At 41.7% G+C, this 20,301-nt stretch overlaps 1 protein-coding gene across 3 annotated transcripts in view; it reads left to right on the forward strand.

Moving 5' to 3' along the window:
- Positions 1–20,301, forward strand: part of chd6 (chromodomain helicase DNA binding protein 6) — a 147,512-nt gene that overhangs the window by 69,170 nt on the left and 58,041 nt on the right. For all 3 annotated transcript variants that reach the window (XM_034083223.2, XM_034083224.1, XM_034083226.1), the window contains exons 3-8: positions 3,356–3,962; positions 8,065–8,185; positions 14,419–14,572; positions 16,220–16,369; positions 18,785–18,850; positions 19,016–19,077. In XM_034083223.2, the coding sequence (XP_033939114.1) occupies positions 3,356–3,962; positions 8,065–8,185; positions 14,419–14,572; positions 16,220–16,369; positions 18,785–18,850; positions 19,016–19,077 (1,160 nt within the window). The remainder of the gene's footprint in view (positions 1–3,355; positions 3,963–8,064; positions 8,186–14,418; positions 14,573–16,219; positions 16,370–18,784; positions 18,851–19,015; positions 19,078–20,301) is intronic.

Raw genomic sequence — 20,301 nt, forward strand, 5'->3', positions numbered from 1 at the left:
GATCGGAGAAGTATTAAAAGCATCTAAAAACTGTGAGGCAGTCAAGGGGTTAATTGAACGCAGACAACGTGCAGGGGCACGTGATTCGACTCCTGCAGAAGGGATCGAGGTTGTAAACAGAACCAGTAAATGGTCTGAGATACGCGTTGCTGCACAGATTTCATCCACAGAGATAGACAGTCGGCTCACACACTGCCCAGAATATACAGCAGTTTGACTTCTTAGAATTAACATTATGTCTTTGTGGCCCAACATATTTTTAAAGATTTTATATCCATGCAAGCAACAACATTGCAGTTGTGTTGGTGTTAAAGTGCTAAAGACATTAGGGATAAAACGTAGAACTACGGTTTAAAAAACTTGACATAATAAGAGTAAAGCTGTATTCACATGTTACACATTGTCTCTTTGCTCACGAGGTTGGGCGCAGGGCCTGTGATGAAAATAGCTAGTACAGTTTCCTTTCTTTGGTTATCTCCCCTGCTAGCCTGCAGCTATTATCTGAATGTGTTCAGCAGAAACCTAGGTATCTTTTGCCTTGTTCGACGACACAGCTCTTTCCATACAGTAAATACTCAACAGCAAGGTCAGCACGGAGCCTTTTTGCAACTCGTCATGTGAATGCAGCTTAAGGTTTCCAGATAAGATAGGTCCAGATAAGTGATCTGGGCTGAGCCTGCTCCCAGAGTTTCATACAATGCTATTTGAATGAAAGGAAGATGCTCTCAAACTCTGCCCGAATTAGCTTGTCACTTCTCAATCTGAGAGCCGTATAGTGAGGAGGATGATCTGCGTATGGAGATACATTATTTACACTCGCGGGCAGCAACATTCAGGGTCCGCCAGCCGATCTGCTCCAATGAGCTTTTCTGTCTTGGTTATGATAGATATCGTATTAAGTACGCAGCCAATAACAAGCCTTTCCATTTGTCCTGTGACATCACCAGTGTTTTCTGTATAGTTGAAATATATTATATTATTAATATATACACTCATGGTTCATTGGCTTTTACCCGTGACGACCACATACAACAGGATGCGACCATTTGAAAGAGTTGAAAATTATTTTATTTGACATATTGCAGTATCTGCTCATGGGAAGAGTAATGCTCAGCTCTAGTGTACGATGCTGCAGTCATCGCTACTAACTGTGATGTGTTAAAAGTGGTCATCGTTGACGTTCATCTTGTCCATTACCTCTAAAGTCTTTGACAACATTTACTATTCTAAGCGCTCTGGAAAAAATGACTCTGTTTTACAGGAAGTGATAGGTTTCATGTTTCACTTTTTGTGAGTAGAAGCCCAGCATAGTGAGCAGGGGTAGTAACATCTATTCTTAACTCCCCTGAGGGCTTCACACATCTGCTTGGGGCCTCTCCTTTGACTGGATTCATGTTAAACACTGTGAGCGCAGTCACATGCTAGCAGCACGCTCCATTCTGTCTCACTGGCTGCACTGCAGTGCTATAAAAGTACTCTCCTCCTTTACTTAAAGTAGTTATACCGCAGTCCAAAATACTCCACTTAAAGGTAAAGTCTTGAGTTAAAGTGTTACTAAGTTATCGTCCTGAATGCCTCTTGTACGAGTGTCTTATAATTACAGAATATTATATGTTTCTTATTTTTCAATAACAAATATGTAGGGTATAGTGTGCAGCGAGGCGGTCATTAATGAAAGAGAACACCAACAAGGTGATCAGGGTCCTGCTGCTCATTATCCTGCTACTACATGGCTCCCTTCTAAATAAATCAACGACTTGACACATAATATTGATTTTTAAATAATTGTATTGCTTCTGCTAAGAAACAATGTTCCGTTCCCCTGCGTACTGGCTGGAACTGTGGCAAAAGCAATGTAACAGCAGTGTTCGAGGTTTTGTTTAACTGTTCAAATCGGTTTACACTTTATTTTCCATTAACAAGTTATTAAAAGGCCCTTACCGTGTTTACTTCCCGTCTGTCTTCTTCTGCTGTCTCCTCAAAAGTGTACTTCCTGTCTGCCTTTGTCTGTTGGTTTCTCTGATGTCCAGCGCTCTGTCTTTTAACCTCTTTCCTTCTCTTGCGCTGATTTTTATTTATATTCAAAAAGTATTCCATGATGGAGAAAACAAAACGTTTTTTGCCCACAGCTGACATTAAATTGACCAGAAATGAACAACCTCTGAAATGTGTACTACCAAGTATAGTTGTGGAAGTAGTGCATGTATGTCATATGAACACATCATGGTATATATCTGAAAAGTAACTAAAAGTGTCAAAGTAATGTTGAGGGTTAAAAACGTACACTATATCCCTCTGAGATGTAGTTGAGTAGAAGTGGAGTAGATAATGGAACTACTCAAGGTAAGTACCTCAACATTACTCTGAGTAAATGTACTTGGTTACGTCCCAGCAGAGTGGAGGAGAATCGCCTGCCAGAACAAACACAACATTAGATCTCCAACCTTGAAGCTCTGGAACTTTTATTTGAATTTCTGTTGAGAAATAACAGATCAATAAATAGTATTATACTCATGTTCTATTTCTGACTCAGCTGTGTGGAAAAGCTGTTACATCCTGGAGTTGATGAAAGAACATTGTGCGAAATAAGATTTCAGTCACAGCGTGATTCGCGAGTACTTCTTCACCGTGTTGCACTGTGAGGTGTCCGTGATTCATTCAAGTTTCAAAATAATTCCATCCCCTTCCTTTTTTGTCCTTCTTATTTTCACAATTTATATTCATTCTCCTGTGATGTATAGGGTCTGTTGTATGTACACAATAAATTGAAAAATACAGAGCTAAGGGAAGGGGTCTATAATCAGAGGAAACCCTTGGAAATGATTGGGTCGGTCCGTCGTACATTTTAATAAAGTGGTTGCAGGAATGTTAAGAAAACAATCTAATACCTGCCCCAATTTAAAAAGATATGCATTTGTGAGGAAAGGCATTTTGAGAGACATTTTTATTTCTTTCAATTCTCACTACACCACAGACACTGCTGATAGAAAAGGGACGTGCGTGAGGAGGCATAACGGTATATAACATACATGTATCCTTCCATTGCGTTTGACTTGCGATGCCACAAAGTGGCAACCTCATCAAAATCAGCAAATTACAGGGATGTTAGCCTTTGCTGACCATTTACATGCACTATGTTTAAATAATAGAACAGTTGATCTCAAATAAAGGTTGGTATTTGAATAAGGGTCAGTACGGACAAATGTCATGTACAATAGAGTCAACATAAACTGTTTTGACATTAGCTGCACATCAGTTAGGAAACAATGGTTAAGTACATCTTGTTATAAATAATAACTGAATAAAAAACAGCATAATAATGGTTAACATACTTTATTCCACATGTCTGTTTCAGATGTTAACTGGTGTCCTGAAGCACACTCCACCTCCGGCCTCCGCTGCAGCCTGCTCCTCCGTCTCGGACCAAAAGAATAACGCACAAAACACAGTTCCCACAATCCCACGGGGCCACCTGGTTGTGGGCCCCAAAGACCAGCTCCGCCTCCTCACCCCCGTGGGCAGCACGGCGACGTCCAATCACTGCGCGGTGGCCGGGGCCCATGCCGCCAAACACTCGGGAGGGGCCCCGCGACCCCCTTCATCCCTGAGCGAGGAGGACGATGGAGGGGGAGGAGGCAGGGTGAAGAAGAAGCGAAAGAAAAAGGACAAGAGAGAACGGGAGAAAGAAAGAGGAGAGGCGGAGGAAAGGGAAAGCACCAAACCAAAGAAACGGAGGGAGGAGAGGTTGACCACGGTGGTCACTCTGAGGAAGAGCAAGGAGCCCAAGGAAGGAAAGGAGAGAAAGGAGCGAAGGGCCAAGGGGAAGGAGGGGAGGACGGAGCTGAAGGCTGTGGCGGGGGCGAGGACCACAGTGGTCCCAGTGCCTGTACCTGTTAAGGTGCCCGGCAAGAGAGGGAGGAAACCCAAGGTCAAAATCATACCTCCTGTACCACCAAGTCAAGGTAAGACGTGTGTGTGTGTGTGTGTGTGTGTGTGTGTGTGTGTGTGTGTGTGTGTGTGTGTGTGTGTGTGTGTGTTCACAACAAACAAACCTAGACATGATGAAAGAAAAAAATTCAAATGATATAAGATTTGATAGTTATGACAGCAATGATTCCTTTCACAGAGAAGCAACACTCCATTTATAAAATAAAAAAGACTTCATATGACAACAATGATCATAATTATCACTCCTGTAATAAAGGGTATAGATCTGTTCTGATCTCCTGGATGGGGTTTTTCACACCCTTTACCCATTTGATTTATGTATAGTCAGGGCTTGTGTAAAAAGCAGTTGAAATATAAGGATTAATACTACATTTGAACGACATAGTAGTAACAATATGAAATTATCTTTAACTGCACAAGATGAAATCAACAATGTGACTGTCACAATATGTGTTGTCGCCTTAAATTCCCTTAAACCAGGTTGAGCATTAGCTGCATTTAAAACCTTTCCTTTGATCCTATTGATGGTACCTCAGATGTGTCTCTCTATGGCTGCGTCTCAGGTCGACTATTTTCATTTCCTCGCTCCTCGGTCTCTGTCTCACCGGAAGTTGATTTGTCTGCGCCATCTTGAGTAGCGGAGGACCGAGGATCGATAATGGAGGAGCGATAATCGAGGAACCATCAGACCATCCTCCGATGAAATCCTCCGACACTCGCCCCGCCCCCTTGCTGTGTATCGCTCACTGATTGGACGATGCAGCGCATGCACTGATCTAATGCTTCTTGACATGAGAGCAGTTTCTCAGCGGAGTGAAGAAAACACATGAACCTCACGGGAGTCCCTCCTCAGTTTATACCGTGTTTTGTTTCAATTAAAGGTGGGGTAGGTACGTTTGAGAAACCGGCTCGAGATCGCTAGAATTTGAAAATACACAACCGGAGAAAATCTGCCACTTCCTTACAGAGCCCCTCCTCCAACACACACGAACGCGCACATGACCAATGAGGGCACGAGATAAGTTTGTGCCCCGATGGAAGGCTGACAGGCAGGTAGGCCATTTACTGTAAAAAGTACTGTACTTTTTACAGTATTACGGCTTCTGCAGATGACATTTTTTTATGGATTTTTTGTCAAAGCACTTCAGATATTCATTGCTATCGGGATGTTAAGAGCATTCCATGGAATATAACAAAAAGTGTATCTCGAGCCGGTTTCTGAAACTTACCTACCCCACCTTTAATGTTTCATTTAGTTACAAATATGTGATATATCTGAACAACAAAGTGGTCAAAAATCATTTTATTATTTTTTTGGAAACATTTTCATGATCGCTTTTTTCGTTTTACATTTTCATTTATTGTCATTTCCATTCAGTCATTAAGTGCTATTAAAATGTTAATTTGCTACATATCCACTCAAACAAACAAAGTGTACAATCCAATGAATGTTAATCTACACTGAACAAAAATATAAACGCAACACTTTTGTTTTTGCTTCCCACTCTCAAAGATCTAAAACATTTTCTCCATACACAAAATAACCATTTCTCTCAAATATTGTTCACAAATCTGAAAGAATCTGTGACAGTGAGCACTTCTCCTTTGCCGAGATAATCCATCCCACCTCACAGGTGTGGCATATCAAGATGCTGATTAGACAGCATGATTATTGCACAGGTGTGGGGGGGTCCGAAAACCAGTCAGTATCTGGTGTGAGGGGTAGGGGTAGGGGTAGGGGTAGGGTAATGTTGTGAATGGAGTGGCCCATGGTGGTGGTGGGGTTATGGTATGGGCAGGCGTATGTTATGGACGACGAACACAGGCCACTCTGGCAAACCTCACAGGTGTCATCTCTTTTTCTTCTCTCAATTATTGTATTTCTATTGTGCACTCTAATCAATATTAATCCAACTAGTGTTCGTTTATACATTTTAAGAATGGCGTTTATCTTTTTTGAGAATGAGTTCTTATTTTATTTTATTTATTGGGGTCTACAACAGATGATACAAAGGTTTGTGTCAGTAAATGTGTAGGCCTACTAACAGAGGCGGGGGGGGGTGTTGGTGAAAATAACGGGGACAGAGCTGCTGTCAGACGATCAGCTGTGCGGCGTCATCACAAACGGACGTCGCTTCACGTGACGCTCCGGAGGAAAAGACGTCCCATTGCTCTTAAAACTCATTTCCCTGCTTCTCGTGGTTTCCTTGCGTCTCCGTGCTTCCCTGGTGGGAGGGACTATTCGCAGGGAAACGATGCAAGTGAGGGACGCAAGGAATCCATTTAACCGACCTGAGATGCAGCCTATGTGTGTGTTTGTGTTTCCTCCCGGTTGAGTCAAAACCAAAGAGAAACTTCACAAGTCTCACATCGAGCATCAAGGCCATTGGATTTCCTCAGGTATTGGAAGACACAGTCGGTAACTGTTCTTTATTAAATGTCCTTCAATCATGCTCAGATAAAACTAAGCCTTATCTCAATGTGATTATTATATTTAAATACGTCTGAGTGTTTGTGCTTGTACGCTGTTGGATGCATTAGCTGTCTTTTAAAGCTGCAAAATTGATTTATTTTGTAAATATGAAATTAATCAAATTGATCAATTTATTCAGCATTTATTCACATCTTATTCAATATTCAAAATATATATATTTATCACATCAATAGTGTTGTAGGACACCACTCCTCATCATAAACAGAGATGATGCCAAATGTATTTAAATCATGGACTATATGAATGGTATGCATTACGAACAGTATGTGTTATTACACCAGCTAAAGGCTTTAATGAATGCCAATAAGGACAAGGTCAAAGTGTCCTTTAATATGAAGCGAAAGGATGATCAGGTTTGCATAGTAACTAACATTTTCCAATATTTCTATATATTTGAAAGACTTTTTTAATATCTCAAAAACACGAAAGCATTTTTTTCAAACGCTGGTTCTGCATCTTAGTGAGACACACAGAGATCTAAAATAAAATCCCAACAGAGAAGTGTTCTTTGGATTTAACCTTGAAATGTACAATTGTCTACACACTGTCAAATGATCGATAACCAAACAATGGTCACTGCTAACCCGGATGTTGGCCTGTGTGGAGATTAGGGATGGGAATTTGAAAGCAAATGTATATTCGAATATTCGACCCCCAAGAAAACAGTTAACCGATTAACCACAATGTACATATCCTATAAAAAGAGGAAACAAAAGACAAATTAATATTCGATTAATCGTTTCCCATCCCGAATGGAGATCCAAATGTTCAATATTACTTAAATAAATGTATAACTGTGAAATAATATAATCGCATGTATGAATTGTAGTAAACAAATAAATCAAACTATTTGTGAAATAATTACTTTTTAAATTAAATAATAGTTTCATAGGATTTAATATAATAACAGTATAACACTTAACATGTTATATTTTGTGACAGTTGTTTTGTCAATATACTCTCATCTTTGGGCACATTAGCCCTGTCTCTTAAGCAACTCATCTCAACAAGTGCTACCAGTATTAGCCACCTACCACCTGTTAGCTTCAGGAACAACAAGGTCAGAGGAATGCTGAATCAGCTGTTTGTCTGCTTTGATTATCCCTGACTGTTCCTTCTAGTGCCCCCAGCAGGTCAAAGTTTCTCTTATCCAGTGACATATTTAAATATTATAAAGGATCAGATGTTATCTCTTCTCTGTTAGCTGTACTGTTCTGTAGGCTAATACTCTAAGTGTGAATCTATACGGCTACTGCCTGAATCTGCTTTACGGTTTTCACTTTCTTTGCTTCATTTTTCTGTTTTTAATTCAGTAGGTGAACCTATATGTTCATAAAATAGTGTGTGTGAGCTTAACTGTGTGTGTTAAACTAAAACGGAGCAGCTCAGATTTTGTTTCTGATTTTTTTAAACTGTAGTATGTGATAGTGTATAGGCCTCTGTCTGAATATACTGAATGAAAGGCAGGTTTTCCTATCAATAAAATCTCCGGATAGAAAAACAACGGTCAAAATTATGTTCAAGTCAAAAATGAAATTGTCACCAATCCTGTAAAATGCTCTTGCTTCCTCTTCCTTATGTCCATGTGCTCTCTTGTTTTTAACTCCCCTCTCCAACCACAGCACCTCCTCCGACACCAGCTGTCCACATCAAGGGGCAGGTCCACCATGACAAGAACCACAGACAGGCCAACAGCAAGACCCCCGTCCCCTCAGCGCCAAAACAGAGGGGCCGCAAACCCAGGTAAGACATCCACACTGGACAGATACTTGTGGAACTAGAGAGAGAATTAGAAATGAGGAAAGGATGGAATGGTAGAGGCCATGCTGGAAGAGCTCTCCAAGTGGACACTGATGGAGTGAGGCAAGCATTGCAAAGCAAGGGGGCTGTAAAGCCGTCACCCCCAACACATGACCTAGTTCTCTCCGGAGAACACATATTTCACTTAAAGGACTCTGCTCCGGCTTTATTTTGTATCTTATTGAGCCTCAAAAGGAAGGAGGTAACTACAGGGCACACACACAATGTGACACCACAAGGAAGCTTTGTTTTAGTTGTTCCGAAAGTGAAATGAAACCCATTTTTGGAAATTGGATCTCTGATGTTGCTTGTGATACAATTATGAAACACTTTTAATGGATAGCATTCCTTCTCTGTGTTAGGGTCGCACACAAACAACAAGCAACCATTCGAACAGATTGACTGATAAGCTCCGTTGTATTTGTTTTAAAAAGAAAAGTAGAACACATTGCCTGATTCCATCCAGTTTGTTTTATGCTCGTAAACCAGAGTATTTGCGTTATTTGGATGAGTTTAACAAGCTCTATTAATATACGATAGGACTGGGTAATGGCTGTGATGAAGAGTGGTCGTCCACCAATCAGCAGGTCGGGGGTTCGTTCGCCAGTCCCCGCAGACGACATATCGTTGGCCGATGGTGTGTGAATGTGTGTGAATGTCAGCTTCTCTGAACACCTTGTACGGCCTCTGGATAAACGTGTGAAACGGTGAGTGCTCAATTGTAATAATAAAGCTTTATTTTTAAAGCACTTCTCATGAGGCAGCTCAAAGTGATTTATCACTAGAACACTTGGACTTGTATATTTAAAAGCACTCTGAGGGGTCTTAAGGACTGAACAAGTGCTATTTAAAAGCAGTCCATTAAACCATTAGCCCGAAACAATGCCGCCGTCTTCTTACCATTCCTCTCTCTCTCCATTTATTTTATATCCAGTCACTACCATTTTTTCTTTCAAGATTTTTGTTTGGAATATTTGGTTTTGGGTCGACGGTGGAAACACTGGGTGTTTTTGCAACTTAACGGTCCCGTGTCACGGCCATTTCTACTGATCATAATTCCATGGTTGAGGTCTACTAGAATACTAGAATAGATTCACATTGTTCAGTGTTCCAAACTCACATTGGTTTCTCACAGCATCTCTGTATAGTCTGTGTATTCACTCTCTGTCCTACACGGCTTGTTGGTGCTCCTGCCCCCGTCCCTATGAGCCCAGTGGCCGTCTGCGAGACAGCGAAACCCAGCCCGAACACACACACCCGCAGCCTGGCTGGGAGTTTGTGTGTGTGCTCACACACCGTCTCACAGCCTCGCCGCGTCCCGCTGTCTCAGGGAGGAGAAATTGGCGGAGCTGCAGCTGAGAAAAGATTGTGTGTGTGTGTGTGTGTGTGTGTGTGTGTGTGTGTGTGTGTGTGTGTGTGTGTGTGTGTGTGTGTGTGTGTGTGTGTGTGTGTGTGTGTGTGTGTGTGTGTGTGTGTGTGTGTGTGTGTGTGTGTGTGTGTGTGTGTGTGTGTGTGTGTGTGTGTGTGTGTGTGTGTGTGTGTGTGTGTGTGTGTGTGTGTGTGTGTGTGTGTGTGTGTGTGTGTGTGTGTGTGTGTGTGTGTGTGTGTGTGTGTGTGTGTGTGTGTGTGTGTGTGTGTGTGTGTGTGTGTGTGTGTGTGTGTGTGAGGAAGTCAGAAGTGAGGACTTAACGTAACGGCTCCGCGGACGTAACGTAGCGGCTCCACGGATTGGTCCATTTGGATCAATCATAGACGGGTATTTTCTGTCCTAGAGTTGTACTCGCTACAGCGGGTACTGTGAGGGTGTGTGACTCTGCAGACCTTTTACATGCAGAAACACCTTCATAACACAAGGGCACGGGTAACAACCGGAGAAGCATGACATGGCCCTTTAAGCGTAGAGGTTTGATGTGTTTATTGCAACTTATATTTAGTATTTTCTGCTCTATTTTTGACACGCAGTTACACTCACACATTGGAGCAGCTTTGACTGTGGAACAGTATCCTTCAGAAGTGTAGATTGGCCTTCCCTTGTGACATCAGATGGGGCTGTGGGCCGGACATTGAGTGACGCCACAGAGCTGTGACTATGGAGACGTGCAGTGATGACGGATGGTTGTCGGAAGGACTCCTCGGACCAAAAGTAATGGGATATCGGTATATTGCAGAAAATAAGATCTGTGGCCAACAAACGTTTATAGTACTTACACATTATTGTTCAGCAGGTTAATCTTCACATTTTACCACTACTTGATGCTTTTTGAAATATAAATTAAATTGCCAGAGGTAAAAAGGTAATGCTAGGCTCTAAACAAAAATCATCACGGACACACAGCATCGCCCCCGCTAAGTTTAAGGCGAACTTGTGTCGGTGTGATGACGTTTAGTAGTTTATTTAGTCGCCCGTTAGCTACCTCTGTTTTTAAGATACAGACAAGCTTCGGACATTTACCAGTGGAGTATTTACTGAGGTATTTAATGCCATAGAACAAAACAGGAACATCTCTTCAGCTCGTGTTAACCGCAGACTTTATTTTAGGTATCTAATCACAACCGCATTCAAACACCGTTGACTTGCAGACGAGGAAAAACTGGAAGTGTTAAAGTGCTAATTCATTTCTGGGTTTTAGGACTCATTCCTGCAATACTGCATCATTGCCACGGTTTGGATCAATACGTTTAATCTGCTCTGGGATAAAAAGTGAAGTGAAAAGATATCAAAAAGACATCTTGATTCATGACTTCTGGAGTATACGTGTCATTCAGGATCCCCGTCACATTGTGTCTGAGAGTCTGAAGTCACTCTAAACTAGAGAGAAGTGCAGATCAGAACATATGCTACTGGTTGGTGTTCAAGAGAGAAACGTTGAATCAGGGTTATGATATTTTTATGTGGAAGAGATTCTGTCAGACATCTCGATATTTAAGTAGAGGAGTGGGAAGAGGAGGAACGTTGGAACTAACGTGTGAGAGATGAGTCACTGATTCAGAGTTAAAGACGGAAAGAGCAGACTGATGAGACGCAGAGAGAACAAAGTTGTGGATGAGTTGAAAGAGAGAGAGAAGAAGTGCCGACGCAAAGAAAAAAGGATTAGGGAAGTGGAGAGAAGAGAGATAACTATCACTGCTGTGAAAGAGAAGGAAGGAAGATAGGGAGATTGCTGATAAAGGATGAAACGCAAGAGAGGATATGAAAGAAAGGAATAAGGATAAGATGGAAGGAGAGATGGCAAACGGATCAAACATGTTGATATAAGGAAGCCAGGTGAACGTTGCTGAGTCAGGGTCCTCTCCAGGTCGAGCTCCGGTATCGGGTCATGTTTTGTTCGTTCGCAAGAAGATGATAGAAGTGGTTATGCAGTTTTAAATCCATCTTAATGTGTTGCTTTGTCTTCCCTCCCGGCGCACTCATTAACAAGGACAGCCGTTCTCTCTCCTCTGCCACCGTGACAGTGTCTTAAATTCACCCGTCGCTCGGCTGTTACCGAATATATCTCTGAGGGTCTGAAAGTCTGATTATAGCCATTTGAAGATCTGGCAAAGCTCACAGGTGTCATGGAGGAACACATAACAATTCAAATGAATAATTGTGCTTAACATAATCACATATGTGTACAAATAATTACATAATGGACATTGTTTAAAAATATAAAATAAACTTGAGAGATTAATAAAACATTTACTTTTCTTCTTCTTCGTCTTCTTCTTGGCAGGAAAGCTTTAATAGTTTTAATATGCATGCAGTTACTGCCTGCATAAAGTAACTCCACTAATGTTTGTGGAAAACTAAAAATGATACTCTCACCGGCACATTTAATGCTCTTTTTTTCATTCTTTATTTTATTTATTTATATTGAATTGTTATAAGTTGTAACTTTATGCATAATATACAAATATCTTCTAGAACAATGCTGTTGTTTTAATGCTTACCAAAGGTCTGATATCGTTCTGTGTATACGTGATGCCTCACACACGGGGTCTCGGCGTGCGATGACAGTGACGGCCTTCTCTTGGTGGGGTCAGACGTCAAATGCATGTCCAGCAAAGTGGGTCAAACCGTCTCTCTTTGTCCGTAGAAAGGACACGAATGGACAGCTCCCTCTGAGAGAAGCTGCTCCGTGTGAGGAAGAGGCGTGTGCATGTGTGTCACACCTTCTCACTGCTTTTCATTCGGCGGACACATCAGGCTCTCTGCACAGACACACGAGCATCACACATTCAGTTGGGGCAGATTTAAATACCAAATGTAATTCCTTTTAGAACGTCTATTCTTCTATCTCTTAGATTTTAAAATATAGCATCATTCACTTAATTATATAAACAAACAAACCAACAATTTATATTACAATTTATCAATTTTTGTTTTGAGTTATTTTGTACTAGTCTTGCCCTCAGGCCCTGCACGCATACATTACCTTTTTATTTCTTTAATCAAATGTAATTAAATAGACCAGCTAATAATTGTATGAAAGTCATTATACCTAATGCTCATGGGTAAACCTAGTGTAAGAGATGAAGAGCTAACACCTCAAATGTTTTGATTTTAGCTACAAAAAACGTGTTCAATTAGAAGTCAGCAGTTTGGTTTCTGGATAAGTGTTGTCCCTTCTTCCCATCTTAATCAATTCTTTTGACTGAGTGGATGTATTTATCTTAAATGTCCTGGTACTTAAAAACCCAATGAGTCCAAATCAAATCCCTGTATGCTTTAATGAAGTGCCGCCTGAAAGGATATGCCTTTCACTCAGATATGTCACACAGCATGGCCTAAAGCTGCTCCGCCATTGCCTCTGTCTGGAAGAGAAGCGTCAGTCGGCTGAATGTGTCACACACATGCAGATGAATGATGAGATCACCACCTCCAAAGACATGTAGTAAGCCGGGACACGTTCCCATTCATGCTCTGATTCTGGTCCAAATGGTGTGGCCTGCTTTTCACAATCAGATTCACAAAATTGGGTTTTGTGACAGTTGCTCCATTTAAGAATGAATTACAAATAAAAAAATAAGAATAAACAGAAAAAAAGAAATAGAGTAAAACCTATGTTCCTAGTATTCTCTTCAGATGTGCGATAGAAAGATAAAATAAAAATAATGGTTTTTACATACTGTAAAGTAAAATGACCAATACATTCAAATAAAGAAATACATAAATATATTTATACAAACAAAGAAAGTTAAAGCACATTGTCAAACAAAATATTAAATAAAAGTATTTTGTAAAAAAACAGTAATATTAAAAATTCACATCATACCACACAATAGAATATGTACTGTATATTCCAAGTAGGGTTGCCAGAAACTGACCATGATCAAAATCGATTATTCGGCAGCCCTGGCGAATAATAATCACTTGAAGTGAAGTTGGCCGGCTGTGCTGGTCTTTCTCTGTAACCTCTTTGGCGTGCTTCGCACTCAAATGCGAACGCATTGTTGAGTTGTGATAGACCAACGTCTTTTCGCAGAGCTTGCATTTAACTTCCTTTGGACTTGTAAGTTCGAAGTAGTTCCACGAGGAACTCTTTTTACCTGCCGGCTTCCGCTTTGTTCATCTTTAGTCGCACGTGTGAGGGAGAGGGGTGGGGGTGGGGTCGGGGTGTAGCGTGCTGCAGCAGTAGTCTGCTCTGCACGCAGGCTTCCTCCAAGTTTACAGTAAAACAAACTGGTGGTGTGACCAATGGCCATTTACAATTATTAATACTATTACTATTATTAGCATATATATATTTATATATATTTTGGTTGAAACTAAGCCAGAAAAAAAAAAAATACATACAAAAAAATATATATATAAATAATAAAAAAATAATATATAAATAAAATCGATTTTTAAAAATAATATTCGATTATGGAGACTGTAACGAATATTCGAATAATCGCTGGCATCCCTAATTCCAAGCTATATATATCGTGTTGTATTAGCATGACAAGTTCTTGATGCTGGAAAGGCTTTGTCTGACGATGATGTTAGAAGTTAGCGAGTGTCTAGTTCCCCAGCCAGTTCTCCTCAGTGATTGGCAGGTGGTTGTCCTTTGTCCTGAGGATTAGAAATAAGCAATACTAGAACAAAGTGAGGATACACATTTGTTCTGTCTTAACCAGCTCTGTATAAATCCTCGGGGAGCAGAGGGGTGTCAGCTGCTGTTAATTACTCACCAGAGTTCCTCTCCTCCCAGAGATCCAGGCGCAGCGCCGGTGGAGAAGAAGAAGAAGGGCAAGAGGAGAAACCAGGAGCAGGCTGCCAGGGAGGGGGCGGAGAGTGACGACACTACCTCAACGCCAGCCCCCAACCTGGGTGGAGAGGAGAGCCAAGACCCCCTGGATCACACGGTGAGTGGACCTGGAGACACTGCACACTGTGGGCTTTATGGAACAAACTAAATCACATTATATAAACATTATTTTTTTATCTGATGCCTGCAACACATTGCAATAAAGCTGGGACAGGGGCATGTTTACCACTGTGTTACATCAGCTTGCTTCTAACAATAAGCTTTTGGGAACTGAGGACACCAATTGTTAAAGCTTTGCACGAGGAATTCTTTCCCATTCTTGCTTGATGTACGACTTCAGTTGCTCAACAGTCCGGGTCCCGGTTGTCGTGTTTTGCACTTCACAATGCGCCACACATTTTCAATGAGAGACGGGTCTGAACTGCAGGCAGGCCAGTCGAGTACCCCCACTCTTTAACTACGAACCACACTGTTGCATTGCAGTACGTGCAGCATGTGGCTTGGCATTGTCTTGCTGAAATAAGCAGACGCTCCTGAAAAAGACATCGCTTGGATGGCAGAAAATGTCGCTCCAAAACCTTAATGTACCTTTGACCTTTAATGGTGCTTTCCCAGATGTGCAAGTTACCCACAAACACACCCCCATACCATCACAGGTGCTGCTGGCTTTTGAACTTTGCGCTGATAACACTCCGGATGGTACTTTTCCTCTTTAACCCCGAGGACACCACGTCCATGACTTCCAGAAACAATTTGAAATGTGGACTCATCAGACCGCAGCATACGACGGACTGTGTTAACTGACTTTCTGAAGTGTTCCTGAGCCCACGTGGTAATATCCTTTACAGAATGTTGTCGCTTTTTAATGCTGAGGGATCAAAGGTCACGCCCATTAAATGTTGGTTTTCGGCCTTGTCGCTTACGTGCAGGGATTTCTCCTGATTCTCTGAATCTTTTGACTGTATGGACTGTCGATGATGAAATCCCTACATTCCTTGCAATTGTACGTTGAGAAGCATTGTTCTCAAACTGTTGGACTAATTGCTCGCGCAGTTGTTCACAAAGTGGAGAACCTCGTCCCATTCTTGCTTGACTCGACTGAGCCTTTCGGGGACGCTTCTTTTTATGACACTCACCTATTTCCAATGAACCTCTTCACCTGTGGAATGTTCCAAACGGATGTTTTTTCAGCGTTCCTTAACTTTCCCAGTCACGTGTTGCCCCTGTCCCAGCTGTTGTGGCCGTGTTGCAGGCATCACATTCAACATCAAATGTATCACATATCTTGTCTTTGTAGTGTATTCAATTGAATACAGTATAGGTCGAAAAGGATTTTCAAATCATTGTATTCTGTTTTAATTTCCAAACTTCATAGGAATTGGGGTTTGTAAGTTAATGTACAAATGTGCTTCTGTCCTTTCTTTCCTCGTTTGCTTCTATATCATATCGCTAACATCGTCCTGCCTCGCTTTATTCTCTGCGCTGTATTTATCTCCTTTCTGCTCTTTCACCTTAATATTTGTCTTGTCCTTTTTCTGGCTGACATCCCCTTTTCCTATCTACGTCCACTCACACTTCCCCCTCCATTAACACTAATATCTCAGTGTATTGTAGCCTCTATTTCCACGTGGATACATGTGTCTTCCTAACGCTCTTTTCCTTCTTCTTCCTTCTTCATCCTGTTATCACACCTTGCTCTCCCCTTTTCCGCTTTACTGACCTGTCGCTTCCTCCTGTTGTTCAGAAGCGGCGTTCTGGACGTCAGGTGAAGAGGAGGAAGTATAACGAGGATCTGGACTTCAAGGTGGTGGACGATGATGGAGAGACTATCGCAGTTCTTGGAGCCGGTCGCATCTCAGCGCTCAACGCCACGGCGCTGGCATGGCAGGCGGAGGTGGGGAGGACGCACACTAACCCCTTTGTTCATGTTGTATTGCTCCGCTCCTCTCTCCTTTCAGTTTCTCTCCTCAATGAACAAGTCATACAGCAGAGTAACGCAGGAGTGAGTCTTAAAACCCAGAGTCAGCATTTTACAACAAGCAGTTTCCTCGTCTCAAAGGGTTGTGGTTTGATTCCTCAAATAGGGTCTTTGGTTAACACAAGCTGATGAGATGTTTTGTTCTACCATATAAAACGGGTCAGTAAATACCCCACTGGTGAACGATGAAGCTTTTACGTGTCTTAAAAACGGCGGTTACTAACAAGTGGCTAAATGCAACTACTGAACATTAGCCGCCTTTAGCTTAGCGGTGGTGACACGAAGTCATGCTTCATGATTTGTTTATAGCCTAACACTAACTTTGTACTACTGGTGATCGCATTTACGTTTACACTATTATACAAGTGGTTTAATATGTGGAGTTTATTGTGCTGAACAAAATGTGTTAAAGGTCCCATGTCATGGCCATTTCCACTGATCATAATTCCATTGTTGAGGTCTACTAGAATAGATTTATATTGTGCAATTTTCCAAACTCACATTGGTTTCTCACAGCATCTCTGTAAACTACGTGTAGTCACTGAATTTCACTCTCTGCCTTTAACGGCTCGTTGTAGCTCCAATAGCTCCAATAGCTCCAATAGCTCCAATAGCTCCAATAGCTCCAATAGCTCCAGCCCCCACCCTCCCTGTGAGCACAGTGTGCTCTGATTGGTCGGGATGTTGTGAATCGCGCTAAGCTCCGTGGTGGAGGTGTTGTTTCCTTGTTTAGCGATACACAGCGAAACACAGCCAAACTCACCCTGAGCACACACAAAGTCACAGCCGAAGTAAAAACAATAAGTGTGGCTTGATATTGAGTAAGCAAAAGGTTGATAAACGCTGTGAGAATGGGTCTGCAGAGAGCATTTCGCCGCGATCCCAACTGTCTGTTATCAGCCTGCAGCCAGGGAGGAGAGATCAGCAGAGCTGCATGCACTGAGTGTGTGAGGAAGTCCGTGGATTGGTCAATTTGGACCAATCAGCGGGGGCCTAATGTAACGGCTCCGCGGACATAACGTAACGGCTCCGCTAACGTAACGGCTCCACGGATTGGTCCTTTTCGTTCCGGGTACTGATGACATCATACGTACCCGGAAGAATCAAATGGACAGTGACGTATCTCCAACGAGGTGTTTTGGGGAGGTATTTTCTGTTTTAGAGTTTTACTCCCTACATGGTGTACTTTGAGGGTTTTGACTCTGCAGACCGTTTACATGCATAAAAACCTTCATGACACACAGGGGGACGGGCAATAACCGGAAAAGCATGACATGTGACCTTTAAGTATCATAAACATGTGTTTGCCACGGAGCTTATTTTCTTAAATAGTCAATAATCCAATCAAAAAATCCCATTGCTCTTTGTCGAGGGAGCCCTTGTGATGCTAACATATGTCAATAGTGCATCACTCTGTGAATCAATAATATGCAGTCATTGAATAGTGTGCTGTCCACTCTGGACATGCGGGACATGAGGATGTTTCAAATACAAATATTTTCCCGGGTTTCTGTCTGTAAAATCTCCACCAACACTTTGGAAGCATTGAAGAATCTATTTTTATTTGTATACAATGGTGGAATTAGTAAATGTACATAAGTAGAATTTTGGGGTACTTTTACATAAATACATGTTTATATACTGTAATATATAATTACTTTCTAATTTACTCAGTACTTTCCAATTGGCTCCATATTGACGAATAACAACATAAAAAAACTCTTTATATATTCTAATGATATAAACAGAATATTATAATATCCTTTAATGATACAACACATTTGTAGAGCCATTCTGCACAATGAGTACTTTTTATTCTTAGGTACATTTAGCTGATGATACTCAGGAAATACTTGTATACTTATTATGGAGTGTTGGTTATTGTGTTATTAGTACTTTTACTTTTCCACTACTGCTTTTATATCACCACTCTCTCACCGTTTTAATGTTTGACAACAGAAACATCTTAGTTTTTTAAAATGGCATCTGAATTTGGGAGGTTAAAACCCGAGATTGACAGGAAAACCCACTTGCAATAAACCCTAAATTCATGAAAGTTCAAATGTTTTAGGGAGGTTTATAGTTTGATGTTTTTCCTGTTTTGGATGCTGTTGTCCACGCTGCTGTTGAACTGATTTGTATCATCGATGTTGGACAAACCATTAGCGCTCAGTATGCTACATTACCTAATGATTTCTGCCAGAATTGAGTGTAATACAGATTTGAAATGGTGCGATGTGCTTCTGTGAAGGCTGCTGTGTGATCACACACTCTGTCAACTGACCTTCATCAGTGTAGGCAGCTAATGCTTTCTGTCTTCCTCTCCCTCAGGAACCACCTGAGGACGAAGCCAACATCATTGAGAAAATTCTGTCCGTCAAATCAGTGAAGAAAGAGGTGAAAGACAAAGGACACACACACACACACACACACACACACACACACACACACACACACACACACACACACACACACACACACACACACACATCTACTCTCCTGCTGTTCGTCACATATTTATTTCTGCTTCACTGAATCCGTCTCTCCCCCTCCTCTCTACAGACTTCATCAGAGGAGGACCAAGTGGAGGAGACAGAGGAGTTTTATGTCAAGTACAGAAATTTGTGAGTGTCTTTTCATCGTTGCTTATTCACACCTTCACATCAGACATCTATCTGACACCCTAAATGCTTTATTTATTGTAAGTGCCGCTTCAGGAGAATCTTTCCTGTTCTGTTGTCGTTGGAGATCTTTCCAAACAGGTGTTGCACTGTTTTCAATTACTGGATTACTTTGCAATATGGTGACCTGCTATCACAGGCCTTTGGTTTCGCTCACTCCTGCATGTATTGGGACTGTTGGTGTAGCCTAAAGCAGGGAACCCATGTGGTCTTTTGGCCATGCTGGCATATTGCTTGTGAAATTCAAACATGATAAGATAGTGTTCAGTCAGCGTGAGTCCGTATCAGATTGATGGTATACTTTTTTCATTTGGAATACCGGTTTTTAGCTGGTAACATTTATTAAAAACCGGTAAATTCAAAACCTGCCGGTCAAAATGTCTGGTAATAATTAGCGAGGCTCCGATCGATCGGCCGCCGGTCATTATCGGCCGATATTCACTCTTAATAGTTTGATCGGTGCTCTCTATAAAGGCCGACCAGGAGAGCTGGGTCTGATCGATATGGACATAAGCGCGAGTGAAGTGTAACCGGAGCGAGAGAGAGATCAGATCAGCTGCTGAGTCTGACCGAGACACGCAGCTCTGCAGGATCACCTGAAGCCCCGCCCTCTGTTTAGCGGGCTGCAGGAGCTGCTTGAGAAACTGACGGGCTGTCAGGAGAGAGAGAGGGAGGGAGAGGGAGAGAGGGAGGGAGAGAGGAAAAGAGAGGATCCGTTTCTCCCGTGTTATTGTTCAAAGTTAATGTAAACTTTTGAATAATGTACGTTATCTACTACAAGTAGTTTGTTTGAATGTAATAATTATGTTGTTTTTGGAATAATTTATTGAAAAATTAATCTGAATTTTTCGATTTGTTAGGATTATAAACTGAAGCAATATAAAAATGAGCCCCGTGAACTGAGTTTTAAACATCAGCATATCTGCTCATAGTCCGGTAATTACCTGCTAACGGAAACTCTGCTACACAACTCTTATTATTATTATTGAAACATGACCGGTAAGTTTCAAATTAGTCCGGTAAAATAAATTCTGCCCGGACATTTGACCGGCGAGAAAAAATCCTAGCGGAAACCCTGCTAGATACTTAACTACACATTTCTCCCGATGCCCAGCAGTGTGTGAATGTTAGTCTCCCTGAGCACCTCTGCCTCTGTATGAATGGGGG

Source organism: Pseudochaenichthys georgianus, chromosome 5 (assembly GCF_902827115.2).
Source record: "Pseudochaenichthys georgianus chromosome 5, fPseGeo1.2, whole genome shotgun sequence".
In the NCBI taxonomy this organism is placed as follows: Eukaryota; Metazoa; Chordata; class Actinopteri; order Perciformes; family Channichthyidae; genus Pseudochaenichthys; species Pseudochaenichthys georgianus.